A 26,211-nucleotide genomic window follows, 5' to 3' on the forward strand; every position below is an offset into this window, starting at 1 on the left:
CTACTTAAGAGGATGTGCTTTCAGTCCTAAGGGAGGCAAGGAAACCTACCACCAGAAAATCTTATCTGGCTGAATGGGAAAGATTTGCAAAATGGTGTCTGAAAAAGGGAAGGGATCCCAGCTCCGCCGAGGTTCCCCTGGTTCTAAACTACTTGTGTCAATTGATAAAAAATGACCTTTCTTATTCTTCTGTAAAAGTTAATCTCTCGGCCGTATCAGCCTGCCTGCCACTGGAATCCCCCCTTGCTGGTCAGGCTTGACGTAAAGCTCTTCCTTAAAGGGGTTTTGCACATGAGACCATCTAGGAAACCTATCCCTCCACCTTGGGACCTTAACTACATCTTAGAGAAATTAACCCAACATCCCTTTGAACCTGCCGGCCCTTCCTCCTTACAGATGTGTACATGGAAGACAGTCCTCCTGGTGGCTATCACTTCAGCCAGAAGAGTGTCAGAACTGCAGGCTTTAATGGCCTGTCCCCCTCTACACCATCTTCCACAAAGACATGATGCTAACCAACCCCTCCTTTATGCCTAAAGTGGTCAGTGATCTCTCCGTTGACCAATCCATTCATCTGCTCACCTTTTTTTCCTCCCCCACTAATGAAGGGAAGAGGATATTGCACTCTTTGGATGTGCACAGACAACCCAGATTCTAACTGGACAAGACCAAGGCCATCAGAATGACTAACCATCTCTTTTTGTCTTCTTCCACCCCAGAGCCCTGGGCAAGGCAGTCTCGAAGCAAACCATTGCATGCTGGATCAGGAAAGCTATTTGCTTCTGCTACTCTCACCATGGAAAGGAACCTCCATTGGGAATCAAGGCCCATTCCACTAGATCTGTGGCCACCTCAAGGGCCTTCATGAAAGGCTTAGACACAGCATCCATTTTGGAAGCAGACACCTGGGCCACTATCCACACCTTCACCAAGCATTACAAATTGGATCAAGTTTCCAGAGCTAGAACAGGATTTGTCAGAGCAATCCTGCAGGGTCTTGTAGAACCCTCTGCATCTAAGCTTTGGTACACTCCCACACCTAGAATACTGCAACATAGGAATAGAAGATCATAGAATAGTTGTGTAAAATTTTACCATAACCATAGATGTCCTTCTCTTCCATGTTGCAGTATTCTTTCCCTCTCACCAGTCCCCCCTAGTCTTATACCTTCCTGTACTACCTGCATTTCAGTAGGTCTCTTAGTTACACACCTATAAACAACTAGCACACCTCCTGCTGGGCCTTATTTTCTGCCTGCTGGCCTTCAAGTTCTGAGAATTGTGCATGCAGACCTTACATTTAAGGCCCCTTGATTTATGCCCCTACATATGACGTCCCACGCACACTACAGCAACCAAGCTGAAGCTTTTGTATAGAAGCCGACGTACGAGTCGCCTAAGGGCAGGAAATCCCACACCTAGAATACTGCAACATGGAAGAGAAGGACATCTATAGTTATGGTAAGATTTTACGCAACTAATGTTAAGTTGTCAATCTCGCCTTGCTGGATGGGTTCGGAGCCGAACCTCGGCTCCGACTCTGCCTATTACTAAAGCTCGAGAGCTATTTTTACCGGCTCGAGGCTATCCTATGCCCCATAATGCTAGGCGTCATATACCCAGATCTCGTTTGCCGCTTCAGCTACGAGGTTGCGTTCCTTTGCCGGCTCCAGGTTGTATTAATCTTTTTTCTTGCATTTAGTCAGTTTTTTGGTTCTAACCTTAGCGATAGTTATTCCTAGTTCCTACCCTATAGATCCCTGTTTAGAATCCCCTCTTAGGTAGTTTTTTCTTCAGTTTTCCCCTCACTGAATAGTTAGGCCTTTGGCTAAACTTGTTCTATTACAGTTTCTGTAGCAGTAAATCCCTTTGGATTTTTTATGTAGATTTTTTCATATATGTGTGTGCCTAGAGTTAAACTGTGTTAAAAAGTGTTGGGTTTTTGCTTTTCTTGGTCTGTTACAAGCTCCTTGTGTGTGTGTGTGTGTGTGTGTATGTATGTTGGCTGATTGTGACTAGACCGCTTAGAATTGTCTTTTTCTGCCCGTCATCCTTGTTTCAGGATGTCTAAAGACACCAAGGTCTCGGGCTTCAAGAAGTGTGACTTGTGCTGTCAGAAGATGTCTCTGACAGACGGTCACACTTCTTGTGTATATTGCTTGGGCCCTCTGCACCTGCAGGACTCTTGTTCTGTCTGCCATGCGTTCAGTCCAAGAGTCCTGCAGGAACACAGAAACAAACTTATTTGAGAAGCTTGTTGAAGCCTGAAGGTTCCTCGGCTAAGCCTTCGTCAGGTAAACCTTCCAAGCCCGCCAAACCGTCGGCTCCATGTTCGGAGCCGTCGCTGAGCGGCGCTACTACTACTACTACCTCTGCATCGGTTGCGGCCGGAACCGATGATTCGAGGCCTCAGTTGGCTCCGACTCTGCTGTTGGAGCCATCTTCGAGCAGAAAGCGTTCCAGGTCTCCTTCCCTGGAATCTGTCCATTCGGCTCCGAAGTCTCCCTTGTTATCGTAGCGGAGTCACAGTTCCCATTCCTCTCGGTCTTCCAGGCTGTCGGATCATGACCTCGAGAGGGTGGTTAGCAGACTACTTAAGTCGCAGGCACTGGCCCAAATGTTGCATAGCCCTCCTCATCAGGCAGTGGCTGTCACTACTCCCTCTTAGATTCCTCCTCCGACTCTTTCTTTGAGTTCGGAGCTGGAGATCATAGGGGTCGGGAATGTCGGAGCCGATACCACTCCTTTCGGCTCCCTCGGCTCCGATCTCTTCCTTGGTTCCATCCTTGGAGGGATCCAGGCGCCGGGACTCCCACATCGGTTCCGAGGGGGTGAGTGGCATCGGACCCTTGTCTGACCCTGTTCTCCCTCTCGGAGCCTCGGCGCAGGTGAGTTCGGCCCCGACATCGGCCTCTGAGCCATCCCTCTTGGTGCCGGGAGGAGTCCTTGTCTCTTCAGAGCGGGGACCCCATTCCCTGTCTGATAGGGGCGCCTTTCAGGTCATAAGGAGTGTGCTGGCCCCTGTGCCTGCTCCTCGGTCGGCTCCTTCGGCTCCTCCCTCTATGGTGCCTGCTTCAGTCTCTATCCGCCCTTCCGATCCTGAGCGTGGAGAACCGACGCTACAGGTAGCCCCATTGGGTGTATCCTCCTCTTCTGAGGCCTCCCCTGATCCTTCAGGGGAGCCCCCTCGAAAGAGAAAATGCAAGAGGAAGCATATAGACACGTCTGACACCGACTTGGATGAGTCAGAAGGGTCCCCAAGGTCCCCTTCTGAGGATGTTTCCTTTTCTGACATCCTGGAGATTTTTAAGCAGAGGGGAAACTGGTCTGCCCTTAACCCTTCCGAGGACGAGTCGGTGTACCTGAATGCGTTCGGTTCTCGCCCTTCCACCTCCTGGGTGTCTCCGCCTTTCGACCCACTCATGGATGTGGTGGCTCGAAAGGAGTGGATGGCTCCAGATACTATGGAACCAACTCCCCAGAGGCCTACAAAATTAATTACTGCCCCTTCTGACAAGCAGTTTCTAACTAAGGGCGTCCCTGTTGATGCCATGGTGGTGGCGGCGGCCACTAAAAAGGAGTTGGCTGACCCTTCAGTACCTGTCCATCCTCCTAATAAGGAATCTAGGACTATGGACAGGTATGGCAAGTGGATGTTTTCTGCAGTGACCTTTGCTATGCGGTCGCTGAATTATTTGTGCCATTTCACCCGTCTCCAGAGAGACCTTCTCAAAGAACTGTTTGATACCTTACAGGACCTATCAGCTGCGGGGTCTCAGGAAAAGCTCAACTCCCAGCTGGGGACCCTGAACTCTATTGTCAACTCCTCCATGCGGCTCATTTCCTATGCAGCCGATGGAGCGAGTAGGGCTGCAGGCACGGGCATTGCTCTAAGGAGACACGCCTGGATGCGGCTTTGCAATTTTGCTGACCACTTCAAGGCGTCCTTCACTAACACCCCCTTTGATGGTTCTGCCTTGTTTGGACCTCAAGTGAAGGATACATTGACCAGGTGCGAGCAGGAAGGCAGGACTCTCTCTGCCGTGGGAGTCCGTTTTTCTACCCCTTCTAGACCATACCCTAAGGATCAGAAGAGTGAGAAAATGTGGTTCCGCAAACATCAGGGAGTACTGCCTGACACACGTGGTGAGCTTCCCTCCAGAGGCAGAAGAGGGAACAATAATAGATGCCGCCCGAGGGGCAGGGGGGGTCCGCAGAATCAGGGTAGCAGAGAACCCTTCTTTGACAAACCCTTCTAGCACCCCTGAGGAGCTGCCCGACTGACTTCGTAGACAGTTGGGGGAAGACTTGTCGCTGTACCCAAAAGCCTGGCATTCCCTCACGCAAGACAAATGGGTAAGTTCGATCATATCTGAGGGTTACAAAATTCCCTTTATTCACACCCCACAACAGCCAGAAGGGCCCCTTCCAGACATTCCACCCGGTCTGAGGGATCAAGCAGCACTAGAAATTTCAAAGCTGCTAGAAAAAGAGCCATCCAGCCAGTTCCAGCAAACCAGCAAGGATCCGGAGTCTACTCCAAGTTCTTTTTGGTACCAAAAAAGACAGGGGACTGGAGACCTATTTTGGATCTCAGCAGGCTGAACAAGTCTGTTCAAAGAACGAAATTCCAGATGGTCACGCTCCAGTCCATTCTACCCTTTCTGGGTCAGGACAATGGTATGTGCTCTATAGACCTTCAGGATGCGTACTATCATATCAAAATGAACAGGCGCTCCAGGAGGTTTCTCCACTTCTGGCTGGGAGCCAGTCACTACCAATTCAGAGCCCTGCCCTTTGGCCTCACCACAGCCCCCAGGGTGTTTACCAAATGCATGGCAGTGGTTGCGGCTCACCTGAGACGACACGGATTCCAGGTGTTTCCATACTTAGACGACTGGCTCCTTACTGCCACCACCAAGCGTCAGCTACTCCATTCCAGAGATTATACCCTCCAAATTTGCAACGAGCTAGGTATCTCTATAAACTCCGAAAAGTCTGCCTTGTCACCTTGTCAATCTATTACCTTCATAGGCGCCATTTTAAACACTGTGGAACTGTCAGCAAAACTGCCTGTACAAAGGATTTCAGACATTCGCGATCATGTTCAAATCCTACTACAAGAGAGTAGAGTCCAGGCCAGATTCATACTAAAAACCCTAGGTCTCATGGCAGCAGCCATCACATCCCCCTAGCTCGCTTTCACATGCGGATCCTGCAATGGATGCTGTTTTCCCAGTGGTCCTTTCAACAGTTTCCAATGTCACACAGCATTCTAATCACTCAGTCATGCAAAAGGCACCTTTCGTGGTGGATGGTCTCCCCTCAGGTTCTTCAGGGCAGACCTTTTGTTCTTCCTCCTCCTGTTGCTACTGTGACAACGGATGCCTCCCTGATCGGGTGGTGGGGGCATTTTCAGGGCAGGACAGTCCGGGGCACATGGCAACCTTTGGAAGGCCACCTGCACATAAATGTCTTGGAAATGAGAGCGGTACTTTTAGCGTTGCAGGCCCTTCAAGACTCTCTACCCACCGGGACTATTGCAATTCAGACAGAGACAATATGTCTCTAGTGTGGTACATCAACAAGCAGGGCGGAACCAGGTCCTACCCCCTATGTCGGGAAGCACTCAGACTTTGGCAGTGGGTGATCTCTTCTCAATGGTTGCCGGTTTCTGATGGCAACGCATATCCCTGGGAAGTCCACCGTCATAGCGGACAGGCTGAGCAGAGCCATTCTCATGCCCCACGAGTGGTCTCTCAACCAGCTAGTAGCGGAAAAATTTTTCAGAAGGTGGGGTCAGCCTTGCTGCAATCTTTTTGCAACCACTCAAAACAGCAAGTGCCGAGACTTCTTCACCCTCTTCCCTCTCCCAGGTCTTCTCCCCAGAGATGCTCTAGTCCACGATTGGCCCCGGGGTCTTCTGTATGCTTTTACCCCCTTTCCCTTAATTACTCAGTTAATCCAGAAAGCAACTGCTTTGAGATCCACAATAATCCTTGTTGCCCCTTACTGGCCTCGACAAATTTGGTTTCCGTTCCTGCAACGTCATCTACTAGATCAGCCCTGGCATCTGGACCCAGTGCCAGATCTTCTGACACATCAGTCAGGCGGGCTGCATCAATCTCTTCAATCTCTCAACCTCACAGCTTGGTTGCTCCACTTCCAACCCTAGCCAGGCTTCCCTCAATCTCTCATTCAGTTCGTGACATCATCCTCGCTTCGCACAAGTCTACTACCAGAAAGACTTATGCTAACAAATGGAAACATTTCTCTGTTTGGGCAGGGGAGAAACAAGTTGACCCTTTTACAGCTCCTGTCCATACAGTTTTAGAGTTTTTGGCAGAACTTTTTCAAATGGGTTCTTCTTCAGCCACCATCAGAGTTCAGCTGGCAGCTGTTGCAAATTTTCATGTTGGATTGTCAGAGACCAGCATTATGTCACACAAACTTTGTAAAGCCTTTCTAAAAGGAACCCTCTTACTTAGGCCCACGGTAAAAGATCCTCCCCCACCATGGGACCTAAATTTGGTGCTGTTGTTTTTAATTCTCCCTCCCTTTGAGCCTGTGACTTCCTGTTCGTTAAAGTTGCTCTCTTGGAAAACTCTGTTCTTCATAGCCATCACTTCAGCAAGAAGGGTATCGGAACTTCAAGCCCTTTGTGCTCGCCCTCCTTACCTTGTTTTTCACAAAGATAGAGTGTCACTTAGGACTAATCCATCCTTTTTACCCAAAGTACTCTCTGAAAAAAACCTGAATCAGACCATCGATCTTCTGTCTTCTTCCAACTTTATACCAATAGGTCTGAACGGAAGTTACATTGTCTGGACGTTCACCGTCAATTACGCTTCTACCTGGATAGAACCAAGCAGACGAGGAAATCAGAACAGCTCTTCCTGTCTTACGTGGAAGGGAAGCATGGCCTGCCAGTTTCCAAAGTAACCTTGTCCAGGTGGTTGACCTCTGTTATCATGTTGATTTACCAAATGAGGCATAAAGAGCTCCCTATTAAGCCCAGAGCTCATTCAACCAGAGCATTAGCTTCTTCAGTAGCCTTTCAGGCAAGATTGCCAATGGATTCCATTTGTGCAGCGGCCACATGGGCCTTCATTTCTCATTACAAGCTGGACACGACCTCTAGAAGTCGGGCTGATTTTGGTTCCACTGTACTCAAGAGTCTGTTCCATTGAGCCACCCAGGACTAAGGTGCTAGGGACGCTGTCCCATCCAGCAAGAATGAAGGCGAGATTGATAACTTAACATTAAGAAGTTATGTACTTACCATAGTTGTCTTCTTCTGGCCTTCTTTCTTGCATCCCACCCTCCATCCCCCTAGCCTGGCAAGACCGAGAGTATCTTCTGAGATGTGTTATCACGAGAGTTATCTCCTTAGCTACCTCTCTTCCTTTTCTTGGTAACTCTTATAAGAGTTTTATATATGTATGTATATATATATATATATATATATATATATATATATATATATGTATACAAGAGCGTGTATATATATATATATGTATATATATATATATATATTCTCTGTCATGGTGGGGACATGTATGTCCATAGTGTTAGCTATCAAACGAGATCTGGGTATATGACGCCTAGCATTGTGGGACATAGGATAGCCTCGAGCTGGTAAAAATAGCTCTCGAGCTTTAGTAATAGGCCGAGTCGGAGCCGAGGTTCGGCTCCGAACCCATCCAGCAAGAAGGAAGGCGAGAAGAAGACAACTAACATGGAACGTTATGGTAAGTACATAACTTCTCATTCTTTCTTAGTGTCCAGGCCCTGTCACAATATAGATACCAAATCCCTTTCTGAGAGGAGGACAGGGAGGCTAAAAAAACAGCATCACATCATTATGGCAAACCTCAAGAATGCCATTTTTGGGTATAAGAGAGTAAATATAGTAAGTACACTTTAGAGTGATTTTGGTGCATTAGGAGCACATATAAATATATGATGAAAAATGTATGTGTTTTGAGGTCTTTTTCATCATATGTTTATATGATATGTGCTACTAATGCATGAGAATCATAAAGAAGGAGACCTAGAGCCAGGAGTTGTAGGTGTATTGCAGTCCTAAACTCCATGATGAAGATCTTGAAGGCATCCATGTTGATATAGATGCCAGGACATTCTACCCTCCCCATTCACTCTTCCTCCGTAAGTTAGGTTGCTTTATATATCCTTATAGGCCCTACCTGTCTATAATGCAGCTAAGCAACTAGAAGAACACACAACTAATATTAATAGTGAAGTAGTGTACTTCATTAGTGCTTCAGTCCTTACCATGTGAGGGTCATGTGTTGAATATGCTGCAACGTAAAGGAGAACTCGCAGTGATTTTTCATATTTCCAAACCCCCAGAGGAGAAGATATGAACTTTAATGAACAAAGACATTGCTTTGCATGTATCTATTTACTACATAATTACCAAGAAACTCTCTCTCTTACTAAAATAGTTTAAGTAGTTGCACAAAAAATCATTTCACATTACAGAAAACATGCATTAGGAGAGTCAACAGCAAGTTTTAACTATGACTCATTGCTGCTACTACTAGGTGGAGTATTCAGCCAAACCCAGAGCTGTATCACAAGGTTACTGGTGCTGATCCAGGTGAAGAGTTCTGGCTTAAATCAGTGGGCCGTAAAAATGTCCATCTAAATGTATGTAGTATTAAAACCAGAACTTGTGCATTACATAACTGGATTGCAGTCTGTGAATCAGATATCAAAGACTTTCCTGAAACACAGCTTAATCATGCAGTAGAAGGCTGTGAAATATCTCTTGCAGGGTATGGTAACCAAAAGAGTAGGACGTATCGAGCTATATTTCATAGGTTCACAGGTTAGGTTGCTAACCTGCTCTCTATCTGGTAAGTTGAGCATATATAAAGAAAACAAGGAGTTTGTGTTAATTAAAAAAAAACTAAAGCCTGCCTCAGTTGTATATATGGGAAGCTATACAATTAACCATTTAGTTGCTCTTTGAATCAGTAGGTCTTAAAACTGTCCATTTAAGTATCTGTAATATCAAAAACAGACCTGTGTACATTACATAATTTTGATCTCAGTCTATGAATTGGATGTAAATAGCCATTTTTGAAACATGGCTTAATAATGTTTCAGAAGGCTTTGACATGTATCTTGCAGGATATGGCAAACAACTGTGCTAGAGATATCAGAATTATATTTCATAATTTAATCTGGATTAATAAGTATCTGTTAAGTGGAATCTGTATAGACAGAACAGGAGATGTTCTTCGTGTTTCACTGTTGCAGTCATCACACTTGGGTTATCCTGCCAGGGGTAGCCCTCAATCAGCCCGAATACCAGAGGCTTAGTATTTCTGCGTCGGATGCTGTCACTCCAGGACTGATGTCAGGTCGTCAGTGGTGTAAAAACAGGCAGCTGATGCCATTACATCAGTCTTTCTTACCGAAGAGCCCAAAGCAGAAGCAGTTCGCACGAGTGCTGGTCTGCCGCTGAGTTTTCGTTTCTGAAATTGAAGTTGAAGTCTTCTAAAGCTAAGTACCCCATTGGGGATCCTTTTTTTCTTGCTCTAACCGATGTCAGAAAACTTTAACAATTGTCTCGCCTGTGGAAAGCAAATACCACACCAAGATTTCCATTCCTACTGTGTCACCTGTTTAGGCCTAGACCACGACGTCTCTCCCTGCCGATTTTGTGCTTTATTCAATGCCCAAACTATTCATTGTCAGGCCCTTATCATAGCTAAATACTTTCGCTCTCGATCTCCGTATTCCAAAATGGCTTTGGTAAGCCATCCGACTACAGATCTTCTGAAGAACATGTAAGGGTAAAGACAGAGACAGACAGCACAGATCCAAAACTGCCGACGATGCTTCCATTAAGCTAGTTGCCAGTTTGCCGGTACTCAGTGAGGCGCATTCGCAGCCCCTGATGCCCGCTTCGATGGAGTCGCTGGGCGCTACCGAGACCCGTTCAGAGTCCTGTATGCCGTAAGACTCTTCTTTGGCTATGGAACCTGCAGATGTCTCTACCTTGGATGGGTCTGGAGCCGCTGTGCAGGCATCAACTTCTGAGGAAGTTCTTCACACTACCGATATTCGACACAAACCGATGACTTCTTTCGCATCTTCAGTTCTTTCTAAAACTACAGAGTTTCTAAGGCCCAGAGTACGAACTACGCCCAAAAAACAGACGACCCAACCTCAAACACCTGCTTCATTGCCTCAGTATCAGATGCTTAAAATGGCGGAAGATCTTATCCATGCTGATTAGGGGAAGCCAGCCTACCCCTGCTAAAAGGAAAAGAGACTTGTCCCCAGCAGCTTATCTGACCAAGAGTCCAATGACTCTGAGGTCTCTGATTATGAAGACATGCCCTTATCTGCTTATGAGGATTCAGAAGTAAAGGAATCCATTCCTTCTGTCTCTCCTCCAGAGGATTTTTCATGTGGTGAAACCCTACATACCTTGAGAGAGCATTTCCACTGGGAATGCCAGGATTATCCACAGTCCAAAAAGAGACTCAGGAAATTTTTAGATTTACCACAGCACAGACCCTTAGCTATTCCTCTTGTTCTGGATGTTGTGGATGACGTTTTTGTGGAATCCAGTCTTACTCCTGATACTCTACCTCCTGCGCCCAGGAAACCTGACAGGTACTACAGAGTCCCTGACTCACACAAATTCCTTTTCGAAAATCCTACTACTGACCCAGAGGTCATCTCCCAAGGACCTAAGGGAATAAAAGCAACCACAGCTAAGAATCCTACCACCTTGGACAGGGATTCCCGAGCTTTAGACAGATTGGGTAAAAAAGTATACACTTCTGCAACTCTTGCCATTAGAGCATTAAATTGTCAGTTCCACATCCTGAAATACCAGCAACATACTATGGAACTTATTAAACAAAAACGATCTACCTTCGCTGACTGTGCAGAAAATGAAGAATTACAGGAGCTTATGGATTCTGCAAACCAAGTTAGTAAGCATACCCTACAGTGTGGCTTTAATGCCTTAGAAGCATCCTGCAGGGCAGCAGTCACAGGTTCCGTACTTAGAAGGCATGCTTGGCTTAAGGAACAGATCTTGCCAGACCATGTCAAATCAAAATTATTGGACGCACCACTGAACAAAGACAATCTGTTTGGCACCAAAGCAGAAGAGGTTTTAAAAAAGATGGAAGAAAAAGCTATGTTTATGCAGACAGTTAAAGTTTTTTTGCAAGTTCAGCCTCCAAGATACAGTAGGCATTGCCCCTCAAAACATTGGTCCTTTCTAGCCCCCTCAAGGCCACCTCAGACTAGACCTAGGGGAAGCAGACTCCCTAGACAACAGCTTCAGGGTATGCAGAGATCTAAGCATTGGAGTACCTCCACTTCTAAAACAGGGAGTGCTAAGCCACCCCCTTATGGAAAGAATTCACAATGACTTTTTAACTCCACCTCTAACCTCTGCCCACTTACTTGCCTTCCATGCAAAAATTGGGCCTCCATCACCAACGATCGATGGGTCCTCAACATAGTGTCCCAGGGTACAAATTTTATTTCAACAGACTGCCAACCCCAAAAGGGTTCCCAGATCTTCCTCCAAACCAGTGGGCAGAGGCACAAAACCAAGTTTATTCCCTGCTCTCCGTGAGGGCAATTCAGCCTGTTCCTGCAGAACAGATAGGCCAAGGTTTCTATTCCAGACTTTTCCTGGTACCCAGAAAAGAGGGCACCTGGCGCCCAATCCTAGATCTATCCATTCTAAACACCTTCCTGGTGGTACCAAAATTCAGAATGCTCACCTTCCAGCAGCTTCTTCCCTTGCTATCCAAAGATGCATGGTTAGCCACTCTAGACCTAAAAGAGGCCTATCTGCACATTTCAATCAGAGACTCTTGCAAGAAATATCTGTTTCAGGTCAGGATCTATGCATTATCAGTTCTCTGCACCTCCCTTTGGCTTATCCACTGCTCCCAGAGTTTTCACAAAATGCCTGGCTCCAGCCATTACTTTTTGCAGACAAAGAAATATTCAAATTTACCCCTAGTTGGACAGCTGCCTGATTCAGGCAGACAGTCAGGAAAAGCTGTTACAGCACCTGACATTTGTAAAAGATCTACTGACCTCACTGGGGTACACTATAAATGAGAAGAAATCCAAACTAGTCTCCAGTCAGAAAATTGTATTCCTGGGAACAAGCCTGGACACAGCATTCGAGATGGCATTCCTTACTCCAGAAAAACAAGCCTGTCTGACAGGCTACTTCTCTCAACTGGCCACCAAAACCCAGTTATCCTCAAGGAAAATCCTGCAAGCTCTAGGGTTACCCCTACGAAACGAGCAGACCAAGCTGAACTATTAAAAGACTTAAGATTACTGGGTAGGTCGTTGATTTTGAAAACTATGTTTCCTAATAATGGTAACAATGTGATGGAGTTTTTTTAGGAAACCTAATATATTTATACCACCACCTCACCCTATTATACAAACTTTTATTGATCTTTGTGAAACTGAATTTAGAGATTTATTTCAGCACGGTACAAGGGCTACTTTTTTGATATGTCTTCTGATGATTATGTAGCGTTACAAGAGTTAAAAAAAAAATGCATTCTTTGGAAATTAGGCTGTCCGATTAGAGAAGTGGCATTGTTGTCCTAGATAAAGAATTGTATTTTAATCAAATGAGATTACTTTTATATGATATAAATGCCCATCAGTGCATTCATAAATATGTTGCAAATGGTGTAATGGAAAAGGTTTCGTTTATGATTTTTGATCTTCTTATGACTGGTTTGATAGATGAAAATCTTTTTAAATTTTTTCATGTAGATTATCCATTGATTCCTACAGTCTACGGCCTCCCTAAAATACACAAGAACCAGACTGTTCCACCTACGAGGCCGATTGTATTTGGAACAGGCTGGTGCACGGAGCCTTTATCTATTTATATAGAAAAGTTATTGCATCCCTTATTAAGTTCATGTCATAGTGTTTTGAAAGATACAAAATCTTTTTTTAGAAAGGTTGTATGCCATAGTATCCACTGTGGATAGAGAGTATATGTTTGTTGCACTTGACATAGAATCTTTGTTTACAGTCATCCCAAATGAACGGGGTATTAACAATATTAGAGAATTTCTTAATGGTAAAGATGGCTTTTCAGATAATAAGGTCAAACTTATTTGTTTATTATTAGAGATTGTTCATGACAACGATGGTTTTTATTTTTGATCAAGAATTTTTTCTGCAGAAGGTTGGTGTAGCTATGGGCACTGCTTGTGCTAATAGCTACGCCAACCTTGCATTAGTACAATGGGAAAATGACAAATTACTGACAAGCACGAATGTATATTTTAAGTACATTTATTGGTATGTCCGTTTTGTTGACGACATTTTTATGTTGTGGGGTGGTACCATTGATCAACTTAGAGAATTTATAGAGTATATGCATAGCACTACTCATTTTTGAAATTCACATATACATATTCCTCTCAACATCTAGAATTTCTAGATATACGTTTGAATAAGTCTGATTTGAACACTCTTTCTACTAGTTTGTACAGGAAACCTACAAGAAAGAATGGCTTCCTGCATAAAAGGAGTATGCACCCCAGACACATCTCTCTCAATACGCTCAGAGGTCAGATTTACAGAATGCTCAGACTACATAATTATGATTATGCTGCACAAGCAGCCCTTACTTCTCTCAAAAAGGAATGTTTAGAGAGAGGCTGTCATGGATCTGAGATAGATACCTGTATTTTAGAAGCATGGACGCAAAGACAGGACAGGTGCAGGCCTTACTTTAGACAAACTCTGGCTACCCTTACTCTACAAAGACAACAAGAACCCATTAATGACACATTCAGGATATCACTACAATACTCTAGTGACATTAATAACTACTGTGAAATTATTAAGAATAATTGGAAAATTCTTGAGTATACCTGATTTGAGAGATAGTATTGGTACTATACCACATTTTTCTTTTAGAAACAATATGTCTTTAAAACAGCATCTTTGCTATAAATCATCTGTACATAATAAGAGTAATGATTCTAACAGGACAGGCACTTTACCTTGCAGGAACTGTTTAGCCTGTAAACATGTCTACACTGGCTCATACTTCACATATACATCTTTAGGTTTTACTATCAACATAGAATTCTATGCAGATTGCAAGACTATCAATTTGTTTTTTTTTTGCTTTTTGCCAGCTTTGTTAAGTTTTATACGTTGGTAAAACGAACAGACCTTTTAAAGACAGGATACTTGTGCATCAGAGAGACATAAGAAATGGAAAAGAAAACAATGCTCTAGCTTTACATGTTATGAATCATGATGGTAAACGTGTTTTCAGATTTTTTGTTCTTCGAGTTCTAGAGATAGTTCTAAGAGGTGGTGACATTGAATCATACTGAAAGAGCTGAGCAAAGATGGATTTTGCTGCTCAATGCTGAGACCACCAGGTTTAAATGGTGTTTGTACATTAAAACCATTTTTAAAAGGACGCCCTTTAAAGCACTAAATAGCAGTGTTTTTTATTTAAATATTTTTTGCATATACATTTAATGTGATCTTTTTAAATATTTTATTGTATTTATTGCTTTAATATTTTAATTACATCATTCTTATGCACTTCCTGAGAAGCTGCGGTGGTGCAGCGGTAGAGTTGTTGCCTCACAGCAAGAGGTTCTCCCATTCGAGTCACGGCTGGAGCACCTTCTGTGTGGAGTCTGCATGTCCTCCCTGCGGTCGAGTGGCATTAGAAAGACATGCGTAGAATGGGCGTGCCTTCGCTGAAGGTTGAACGTCGAGCTGGAACCTTGGCACCCGTAAAAAATCTACTGCCAATCATTAGCGGACCGGAGTTCCGTTGTGGCGACCCCTAACCGGGAAAAGCCGAAAGAAGAACAACGTTCTTATGCACTTCCTATTGGTTAACTATTTCTATTTAAAAGGTTGCAAATTTTTTAAAGGTTGTCTGATGAAGCGGTGTGTTCATCGCGAAAGCGCTTACCAGTTTCTGTTTATTAAAGTATTTATATTTCAACCTTGTTGGTCTGCATTTTATTTTCACAAGAACCCAGTCTCACCCACTATGCAGGCTAACCATGACCCTTTGGCACATGGCTTCAGCCATGCAGATTCACCTGCTAGCACAGTTCCTGCCAGGCAACCAAAACTCTCTGGCAGACAACTTGAGCAGAAATCTCCTAGACCCTCACGAGTGGCAATTTAACCACAGCACCTTCAGCCTCTTAACCCAGAAATGGGGTACCCCGAAGGTAGACCTATTTGCCTCCCACAGCTACAACCAGCGCAGCAAATTCTGCACCAGGGAACCTCACGGCAAGGCCTGGAAAGTGGATGCCCTATCATTCCAATGGGCAAGGCTCTCTATCTATGCATTTCCCTCTCTACCTCTTCTTACAAGGGTGTTACTCAAAATAAGGGAGGAAAGACCAAGGGCAATCCTGATTGCCTCAGACTGACCACACCAACACTGGTTCCCACTATTGTGCAGCCTATCACCGTTGCCTCCATGGCACCTCCCTCAGATTTCAACTCTCCTGAAGCAGCAAAAGGGAGAGTTCTTGCATCCACAATTGCAGACTCTGAACCTGGCAGCCTGGCTTATTCCTTGACCTCTCCTCCAGTGGCCAGTCTAAGTAAGCAAGTTCTGGACATTATATGTGAAGCCAGATGACCCAGCACTAGAAAATCCTATGCTGACAAGTGGAAAAGGTATTGCTCATGTATCCAGGATAAAGAAGCTGAACCAGCACAACCCTCCTTACCTCTCATCCTGGATTACCTAGCAGACCTGTTTCGCAGGGGCCTATCCTTCTCTTCTATTAAAATCTATGCCACTGCCATCTCTACTCATTACAGCAATGAGACACCTCTATTTTCACACCCCCCTCATCACGCAGTTCCTTAGAAGGGCTAACAACTTAAGGCCACTCAGAAGAGCCCCTACCCCTGCTTGGGACCTTAACTTTGTGTTGGAAAAGCTCACACTACCCCCCTTTGAGCCTGCGGCTTCAGCAAAGTTAAAATTCTTCTCTTGGAAAACAGCCTTGCTTCTGGCCATCACTATAGCTGGAAGAGTGTCTGAGCTACAAGCACTCATGGCTGTGGAACGCTTCATCATTTTCCATGCTGACACGGTCTCCCTCAGGACTAACCCAACATTCATGCCTAAAGTGTCCAGTGCGGCTCTCACTCAATCTATTTATTTGCCCACCTTTTTCCCTACACCTCAAAATAAGGGGGAAAGGATCCTGCACTCCTTAGATGTGCACAGACAGCTCAGAATATACCTGGATAGGACTAAGTACTTTAGGAAATCTGGCCAGTTTTGCAGCAGGGGCAGAGGGCAAGGCCATATCAAAACAAACCATTTCCAAATGGATAGCACACTGTATCCATTTCTGTTACAAACACCATGGGAAACCACCCCCACAGGGGGTCAGAACACATTCCACTAGGACAACTGCCACCTCTGCAGCTTTTCTGGTACGGGTCCCTACCAGGGACATCCTGGGGGCTGCAACATGGAGTTCTATTCACACCTTCACCAAGCATTACCACCTGCCTATCTTTTCCAAATCCATGGCAGGCTTTGCAACCGCAGTCCTGCAGGGCATTTTAGCCAGCCCAAACTCTTCTTGAGTGTCTTCACCCGTTTCTTCAGCTTTGGGAATCAACCCGTGTGTGATGACTGCAACAGTGAAACACGAAGAACATAGTACAGTTGTGTACACTTACCATAAATGTAGATGTTCGAGTGTATTCACTGTTGCAGTCCTGGTTTTCCACCCTCCACTCCCCTTGTCTCTCTCTCTTCCTCACTCCTTACAGTGATATTTGGTATTTACTTTCTACTTGTGGTGATGTTCCACCATAACCTTGCTCCCTATTTGGGGACTCCTGATATTTGGGGCAAGAAAAACTGAGATAATGGCGCTGGCTGCTTGTTTTTATACCACTGACGACCTGACGTCATTCCTGGAGCGACAGCAACTGATGCAGAAATGCTAAGCCACTGGTATTTGGGCCGACTGAGGGATACCCCTGGCAGGATAACCCAAATGTGATGACTGCAACAGTGAATACACTCGAACATGTACATTTATGGTAAGTGTACACAACTGTACTTTCCTGTTTGTCCAAACAAAAAATAAAGCTGTTTAAGTACTGACTATGGCCTGTCTCAGTTGTTCATTGGGGAAGCTGTAAATTTAACCTACATGCCTCCAGGTGCTTTTTGCTCCCATGCATGTCAACCATCAAGTGTTCCTCATGGGAATCAAGCTTATTCATTTCCTAGCGGCGAGGGCCAAATGTACTATGGTGAAAGCGATCTGGAGGGCCCATCAGTCAGGCTGTTATGAGGGTTGCTTGTGTCCTCGGGTATCCTGCCTATGAGGAAATGTTTTCTATATTAGTCTAACTTTCACCCTTTGAGTGGGGGAACTTATGAACCACATCATGATGGGAGGGACACAGTACCTTTCCTTTATGCAAGTACACACTAACATGGTCTTTTGGTGGTATGGTACACTACTCACCCATCCCAAATTCATGCTGGTCTCTCTGCCCCTCATTCCCAGGAAGGGCATAGCCTATCTTCCATGACAGCTCCATCAAAAACCTGAGTCGCTAATTGAACTGTGGTCATCTCGGCCAAAGTCAGGGCTTTGTCCCTTTACATCATTGAAGCTGGCTGCTAAATTTAACTATTTACCTTAGAAACAAATAAAAGAAAATTCTACCATTGTCAATATAATTAACCTGGTAGAACAACTGCATGTAGAGACCCACAGTATATGCATTAACCTTGTAATAAAGTATCGCTCCAGTGAGAAAGCAGCTTGATAACCTTCTACACAGTAGTGTATTTAATTGCTTGTTAACCAGGAGAAGTAGAGAGGTTTTGAAGGTCCTTGCCACACACATTCTGGATGAAAAGTGAGTATAAATAATCAGATAAGATCGACACAATGAACTGATCACACACACAGATTTACAATGGTTGTTAATAATATAGACAAGAAATAATGTGAATAATTTTGTTAGAGGGAGGAAAATTAATGTGATTATGTACAGACTGAAATTGAAGTTGCCAGCTTAATTACTTTGAGTAACTAAGTATTATTGTTTACATGTTGATAAGTCCATTAGGTAGTTGAGGCGTGCTGTTTTAAAGGAGGATAGATTTTTGGGCCTTCTAAAGTAGGGATGAAGTGAGTGCCATATACAGGAAGAATTCTGATGAAAAATGATCTTGTGTGTGTAAAGGGGGAATGTAAAAGATGCCATTGAGCCTTGGTTATGTGACCTTAGGGAATAATAAAATGTGGCAGGTTTTAGTGTGTGGATAGTGGGAATGAGAGTTGCACATTATGTTGTTAATATTTTGATGACTGTAAAGTGGTGTTCATTTGAACAACCTGAAGATGAAAGACGAACTCGATTATTAAATTGGTATTTGTAATAAATGGGTATTAAATGTTGATGCCAAGGTGTAATCTGGAAGTACATATTATAACATTGGGAATCAGTATATTTTTAATGATGAATGTATGATCTTCTTGAGAGGGTATGCTTCTAATCTTTAAGCTGAATTTAGTTCTGCAAGTATATATCGTGCTTATCACACAAGGGACATGAATGCCTTATTTCGTTTTTTTTGCATTCTTTCTTACTCTGACAGTATTTACAGTGGTGTTACATTTCTAGGTTTTAGATCTTGTTGCTATTAATTGCAAAAATCATGACGATATCAAGCAGCTTCGAGCAACGATTCTGGAGTGTGTTCGAGAAGAGGAGGATTTCCCAAATGCAGTCAAGATACTACCACTCAGTTATAGGGCAGTAGAAAAGGCTATTTTGGAAATGTCACATGCAGAAGATTTTCCAGCTCACGGTACAGTCTGTGTAGAAGTGTTTCATTTCTTATTCTTGTCTGTACTTTGTTTTGATTGAAAATCTATGATATATGGATTTATGCCTGGTTACCATTGCTTGGTACATTAGCTGTAAATATTTACAGTAAGTGATTTAGTAAGGATTTTACAGTTTTCATAGTACATTATTGATAAATGTTGTTTTGAAATGGAAATGCAGATATGGAAAGGTTACCTGTGGTGCAGAACATCAAAGCTAACATTGTGAAGATTTTTTAGAATTGAAAAAAAATGAAAATCTCTCCAAAGCCCAAGTCATGAACTTGCAAACTTTGTAGCTCACTTTATACAAAAATGTATTTACATTTCCTCTGTTAAAGTTTTGTGATGCATGGCATGTATTTGATCAGTTTTAAAGAGTAATGTATGTGAGGATAAAAACAACAATAATCACAATTAATATTTGGCAGAATTTTTGCAGATTTTAACAGATTTGGCTTGAAATTGACTTAAACACTGGTGAGTGAGGAGAAAGAAGTTTTGCAGGAGGCAGTCAAGGCTGTACCAGGAAGGTCAGCAGCTGCATCCTGGACTAGCTAGAAAGGTCTGGGTCATCTAAAGTCAAAGTTAGAAGTAGTCCAGAATCAAAAGTTTGCTGTTAACATTAAGTCTATTGGCTTACAGAATCAACAGAACAATATTACTGGGCTACCTTTTGAAAGTGTAAGGGAATCATCATATCTTTGTAGTCAAAAGTTGTTTGCTAAAATAATTCTGTTAGAAGGATAAGACCTGGAATGTTGGCATTATCCACACATTTCACTTGAATATGCAGGTGATATAGGGAGGATAGATGCCTGTTGTACGCTTATGGTGTTAACAGCAGGTACTCAAGTCAAGGACAACACTTTACTGCTGTCACTTATGACTGCATAAATTCCCTGAGATGCATGAATTAAAACTACCATGATTTTTTACATAAAACTGCTGAAAGAGTAGCTAGAGACATTTAAGTGAGGATGATATACTCACACTCTGGTACTGCATATAAAAATTGTGCAGCTGAACTAAATATCTTATCTGGCAGTACAAATGTTGTAACTGAAAGGGCTAGTAAACTTTTCTTTTCAGTTAGTTAGCGGTGTACTGTTCATTTACTTTCAGTACTGGACTTTAAACAAGAGGAGATCTGCCCCCCCCCCCCCATGAAGATATTCCAGCACCCATGTGACTATTCATATCTTCCCATGCACCACTGGGCTGGCTCTGGAACCAGACATTTTCTCTTATTTGAGTCTTTACCAGCAATGATGATTACTTTTTTTAAACACATTTATTGAATTATCACTAAAGACATAGGCAGTTGACAAACCATATGAACATATTCCCAGTTGCAAACATTGTACATTACATATGTTCTTTTATATAATTATCATAGGTTCATAAGTGTGTACTAGGCTAATGGCCGTGGAGCCTTTACAAACCTAGCCCATAGAAGTGTCCTGGCATTGTGCCGCCCGACATTAGTTCCTACTGCCTTTATCAAGTAGAGCCACTGGAGTGATCCCTGGGGTGAACTTTCTATTTGCCATCCACTCATCAAGATTCCTCTTGAAGAGGGCCAGTGAGGTGCTCTGCTTGACATGTATGGGAAGTCCATTCCAGAGCATGGGCAGTCTCTGGGTTATGAATCTGTCCCTCCAGCATGTTCTATTGATTGTGGTAATGAGGTTGAGGCCACTGGAGCATGTGGTGTGGAGGGATTGGGATTTCTTTAGATATAGCATTTCTAACAGAGCTGGGTCAGACATGGCAGAGATCGCCTCTAAGTAGGTGGTATGAGACAGAGAATAGCTGGAGTTCTTTGAGTCTGCCCATGTAGGACATATGTTTAAGGCCTAGGATCCTCTTTGTGAGGTACTTTTGTGGCCTTTCCAGCTGTTGCATGTGTCTAGTGAGGTACATGCCAAATGGGGCATTATACCTGATTGGCGTAATGAGGGAAGAGTAGAGAGAGATGATGACCTCTTTCTTCTTGGATACAAAACCCTTAGTAATGAGATGTGCCACATAGAAGGACTTTCTGACCACAGTGGCAACGTGGTGGTCGAAGGAGAGGTTGCTGTCAGCCTGTGTCCCCAGATCTCTCATAACGCCTTCAGTGTTCAGTGGGCTCCCATCAATCTGGTAATAAGTGGGAACTGAGTTTTTCCCGAAGGGGGTGGTGATGCATTTTTTGACATTAAGCTTAAGGCCATGGTTTTGACATCAGTCATTGGTCTCAGTGAGGCCGTTTTGTAGGATGTCTGCATAACTTGGGGAGTTGATAATGACTCCTAGCTTGCAGTAATCAGTGAACCTGGTCAGCCAGAGTAGCTCCGTGTTGGCGTGTACTTCTGAGAAGTAGATACCAAACAGAAGAGGACCCAGGACCAGTCCCTGTGGGACTCAACTCGTGACTGGTCAGCAGTCTGACTTGGACTCTGCTACTTTCACACTGTGGGTTCTATCTGTGAGCCAATTTGCAACCCACCTAGTGATATAGGGCTTGATGCCTAGTTTGGTGAGTTTATCAATAATTCCTGAGTGGGGAATAGTCAAATCGAGGTAGGCTGTATGAACTGCCTTGCCCTCATCCACAGCTCTGGTGACTGACTCGAAGAAGTCAACCAGGTTGAGCAGGCATGATCTACCTTTCACAAAACCAAATTGCATGGAATCTAGAGTTTGGAGAGTCCCAATATCCTGGTTAATTAGGTCCATGGTGATGTACTCGATAGCCTTTCATATCTGACTCATCAGGCTAATGGGGTGATAATTCCCAGGGTCTGTAGTCGCTCCCCCTTTATGGAGAGGGATGATTGTGGCAGTGCGCCATTCGGTAGGGGCAAAGCCTGAGGTGAGGCTGTGATTGAACAGGTTACACAGATGTGGTGCCAGTTCACTTTGTAGTTCATGTAGAACACATCCAGGCATATTGTCGGGTCCCATGGAAGCTGTATTCTTGGCCTCGGATAATGCAGCTTTAACCTGTGCTGCAGTAATGCTGGGTGCCTGGCATTCCTCCGGTATTGTGATTGGTCCTTTGGGGGGGGGGGTTAAAGTTGGCACTGAATCTGTCATCAAGCCAACATTACATAAATTGATCAATTCTGCCTTTTCTTAAACATCTCTCCTCCTTCAAAACATTATTCTGCATTTATTATTCCCTCAATTTCCATTTTTTTTCTATGTAATTTGCTCCTATTGTTTTCTACAGTTCTTGTATCTCTGGTAGATTATTCAGTACAGTTGGTTTAGACTTTGAATTTGGCAGCCACCAAAATTAAACTTAACAAGGCCTTACTTATAGCTAGGCAATTCAGATCATGTTATAGCCATGGAGATTCCCTTTATTCAAACCAAGTTTCCATATCATGGAACTCCTTACCACTAACAATACTCAACACTACCAACACCTCAGACTTTAAACCTCTACTAAGGGAACATCTAAGCAACAACTGGCTTTGCTCTTGTACAAAACCAGGCTGACAATATCCTTGCAAACCCTCACCTATTTCTAAATCTTACTACTTAATACTGCTCAGTCTCTTTCTAAAACTTACTACCTAAGCTTACTCAGTCTCACTCCTAAACAGTCATCACCAAGTAACTTATATCTACCTCCTATTACCCTTACTTTGTATATTATTACTCTGTCTCTACTACTGTCTCTCATGTGACTACTTTCCTCTGAACCACTGGTATTTTCATTATATACCTGACTTCCTTCCTCACAATCACTAGTATTTTCTTTTTATACCTGACTGCATATCATGCTTACCTGATCTTATATTCCAATGGTTTCTTCTCTTTTTACATACATCTGTGAAAATGTTTGCAATTTTCCTATTGTTAAATATGATTATTTATTTTCAAACCTTTGTAATTGTAATTATTTGTAACTATTGTTAAACTCATTAATTTTAGTTGTTTTTGTTACTATTTGGAGTTTTTCTCCCCGGGCCTCCGCTGAAAATGGACCTCTGGCCCAGCCAGACATTCCCGATAAATTAAAATAAAAATAAGTAAATGTATTCCAGAAAAAAAAATCCTTATTTACATCCATTTGTGCACTCAGTATTTTTGTCTGAGTACTCTAGGGAATTTTCAAATTCTGCCAACTCATTACACCCAAAACATATATTCCGAGTTACCACTTTCTTTCCCATCACACCTCCAACATTTGGCATCTACCTGAGGAAAAAGTCTTTGGCGCCTGCTTGGGGTATATAAATACCCATGCAAACACTTCCAAGCAAAAATCTTAAATCTTCTAGACTCTGTTGCATATTAGGGAGCAATACATATGTCCTCCATGTCACAACCTGTGAATTGCTTATCCAGTATCTCTTCCCAATCTTTTCTAACCTTCTCTAATTGATTCCTATAGTTATTGTGCAATATTTTGTATGCCCTACTAATTATCCCTTTTTAACAGCAGCTTCTGTTCTAGATCCAACTAAACACTCTACCAGTGCAGTCTTTCACTTAGGATCCACTTCCCATTCTCTTTGCCTATACTCTGATATCAATTGCTGATAGGGAGTTTAGTCGCTAATCTGCAGTCCAGATGTCTGGTTAACCTCTTCCCACTCTGTTACCTTTACCTCTGTAGTTATTTGCTCCTAATACCGTAGTTCCTTTGTCACTTTTCTTCGGTTAATTGCTTGTTCTTTCTACCCCTAATTGCAGTCATCCCTGTCAACAAAATCCCCTTTCTCCATTCTCATGCTGGTTTAGCTCTTCAAATGCTTTTTGCTACTTTATGAATATAATATTATGTATGGCAGTTGTGATTCTCCTTGAGGATCTGCATAAATCCAACACTCTCTATTTCTTGAATTTCCCCAGCTTCATCATCATCCCTTTTCATTTTGAATTATAGCTTTCTGCTTGTGTTATGTATATGAGCATTAACTGTATAGGTCTAAAATATCCCCTCAAATCAGGTAATCCTAAACCACCTTGGTTTATTGGAAAGAACAACTTATCCCACTTGACTCTTGACCACTTCCCCTCAGATAAAATCATTCAAGTCTTTATTAATTACTATCCGCAACTTTTTTCCTGGATGATAAAAATATACCCGACCAGTATATAAAACTAAAGGGGGTAAAAATATTTTCAGTGCATGTGTGGTGTTTATATTCTTAAACAAGAGCTTCAGTTACTCAGTTTTTGAATTCTCTTTTGTTTAGTCTCTTCTCACATATCCTTAGCTACCGTAACAGAATCCTTTTTAATCCATTCTCCCAAGTACTTAATTTTATTGTGTCCTCATAAATAACAGGTATTGCTTAACCAACTTGTGTGGGTACATAGTTTACAGCTATATACTTTGTTTTATCTTCATTAATCTTGTATCTGTCTCAAAATGTTCCACAACACTGAGATGTCCTTTTCTGGATTTATGAAGTACAAAATAGTATATCCTACAAATAAAGTCAACTTTTCTTCATTACTGTACTAATTATATCCTTGAATGCTGAGTTCCTTAGTTTATTTGCCAATGACTGCATTTAATGCAAATATCAAAGGGGAACGAGGGCATCCCTGTCTGGTTCCTCAGTTCGGATGTGGCTTATTAGAGAGGAACATTCCCGCTTTAATTCTTGCCTCTGGTCCCTCATATATTCTCCTAATTTACCTTATTATTGTGTCAGGGAATGGAAATGCTTCCATTGCCCTTCTCATAAAGTCACAGTTTACTCTGTTGAATGCTTTCTCTGCATCAAGACCCACCGATAGTAGTAGTATTTTCTTACATTCTGCTTCCCTCTTGGATCATCATTGTTCTATTAATGTTAGATGTTTGCCTCCCCTTTCCCACAAAAACCCATTGATCCATGTGCATCAGTTTTGGCAACAACTTTGCTATTTTTTTACTGTCAGACATAAACACTTTATGATCTTAGTTTAAAATTGAAATGGGCTTATATGAAGCTGTTTTTGATGGGTATTTACCATCTTTAGGTATTACAGCCACTGCAGCTTTCTTGCAGGATGTTGGTGCTTCCCCTCCTTTTAAAATATTGTTAAACAAAACCTTCCAGGTCTTTATCACTTTCTTCCCAACTAGCTTCCAGTCTTTCATAGGGATACCATCTATTCCTGAGACTTTCCTGCAGATTGAATGTATGTCACTAATTTTGTCTCGGCTCCTATTATCTTAATTGTTAATTGTTTAGTGTCCTCGACCTCTACCCTTAGCATACTCAAGTCTTCCATAAATATTTCCATTTGTGCTCTTGATTTCCACATTTCTCTGCCTTAGACAAATTGTCATAAATTTTCCAAAATATCTCCAATACCACTACAGAAAATCTGGCTATTTTTCTTGTTATAGACTCCCTAAGTTTGGCAACAAAAGTTTCTACTTTCTTTTGCCTAAAACTAAATTTTTTGCACTCTGGAGTTATCAAAAAATTGCTTAACAACAATCTTTCTAAATTCATCTATATTTTCTAGACTCTATTATTTTCTATTTAGCTGCCTGCAGTTGTGCCTCTTCTTGTTCCCCTTATTCTGCAATTCTTTAACATTTGTAAGCCACTCTAAATAATTCCTATTATTTCTTAACCGTGTTTCTTTTGCTTTTATTTCTACCTTTTTTTTTAAACTCCACTTTCATTTTATCCCATTCACTGCTATAACTTCTGAAGAAATGTCTTTCTTCCCTAATAACCATTGAATATTTTCCACTAGTCATTCCTTAAATTCCTCTCTTTAATAGGTAGGTGGGAAAGCACCAATGTCTCATTTTTACTTCATTACTCTGCATTTTATCGTAGTGTTTACTGATGCATGATCTAGAATAGTTATTGGATGTGTTTTGAAGCTTTTAATTAAATGTACATATTCATGTGAAATATCATTTCTGTCTAGTGTAACCCAGTAATTGTACCTTGGGCAATAATATATAAATTCTCTTTGAGTTCCTACTACTGTAGTCTCATCTTCCATACCAAATATTTTCATAACTTTCTTCAGAGGTCTACCTTCTTTTGTTCTGTTTTCCCTTTAAGGTCCTCCAGATACATCTTCACTATTGCAAATCAGGTTCCAGTCCCCACTTATAAGTAATGCTGCCTGCTGATTATTTCTTCCAAAATTTTCTTAAACTTCATAATAGCAGTTTTAGGTGTAATATAAATACATTCCAGTGTAATCCTCCTCCTTTGCCAGTAGCCCGCTATTACCACAAATGTACCATTATTATCTTTTATCCCCTTTTGTATCACTATTGAAGCTCCTTTGTAAGCCTAGC

The 26,211-nt window shown here is 42.6% G+C and overlaps 1 protein-coding gene across 1 annotated transcript in view; it reads left to right on the forward strand.

Annotated features, from left to right (window-relative positions):
- LOC122791394 (malignant fibrous histiocytoma-amplified sequence 1 homolog) overlaps positions 1-26,211 on the forward strand; it is a 1,282,214-nt gene that overhangs the window by 291,372 nt on the left and 964,631 nt on the right. The window contains exon 4 of the mRNA XM_044059133.1: positions 18,736-18,922. Within this exon, the coding sequence (XP_043915068.1) occupies positions 18,736-18,922 (187 nt within the window). The remainder of the gene's footprint in view (positions 1-18,735; positions 18,923-26,211) is intronic.

Source organism: Protopterus annectens, chromosome 17.part0 (genome assembly GCF_019279795.1).
Source record: "Protopterus annectens isolate FY-2018-M chromosome 17.part0, PAN1.0, whole genome shotgun sequence".
Classification (NCBI taxonomy): Eukaryota; Metazoa; Chordata; order Ceratodontiformes; family Protopteridae; genus Protopterus; species Protopterus annectens.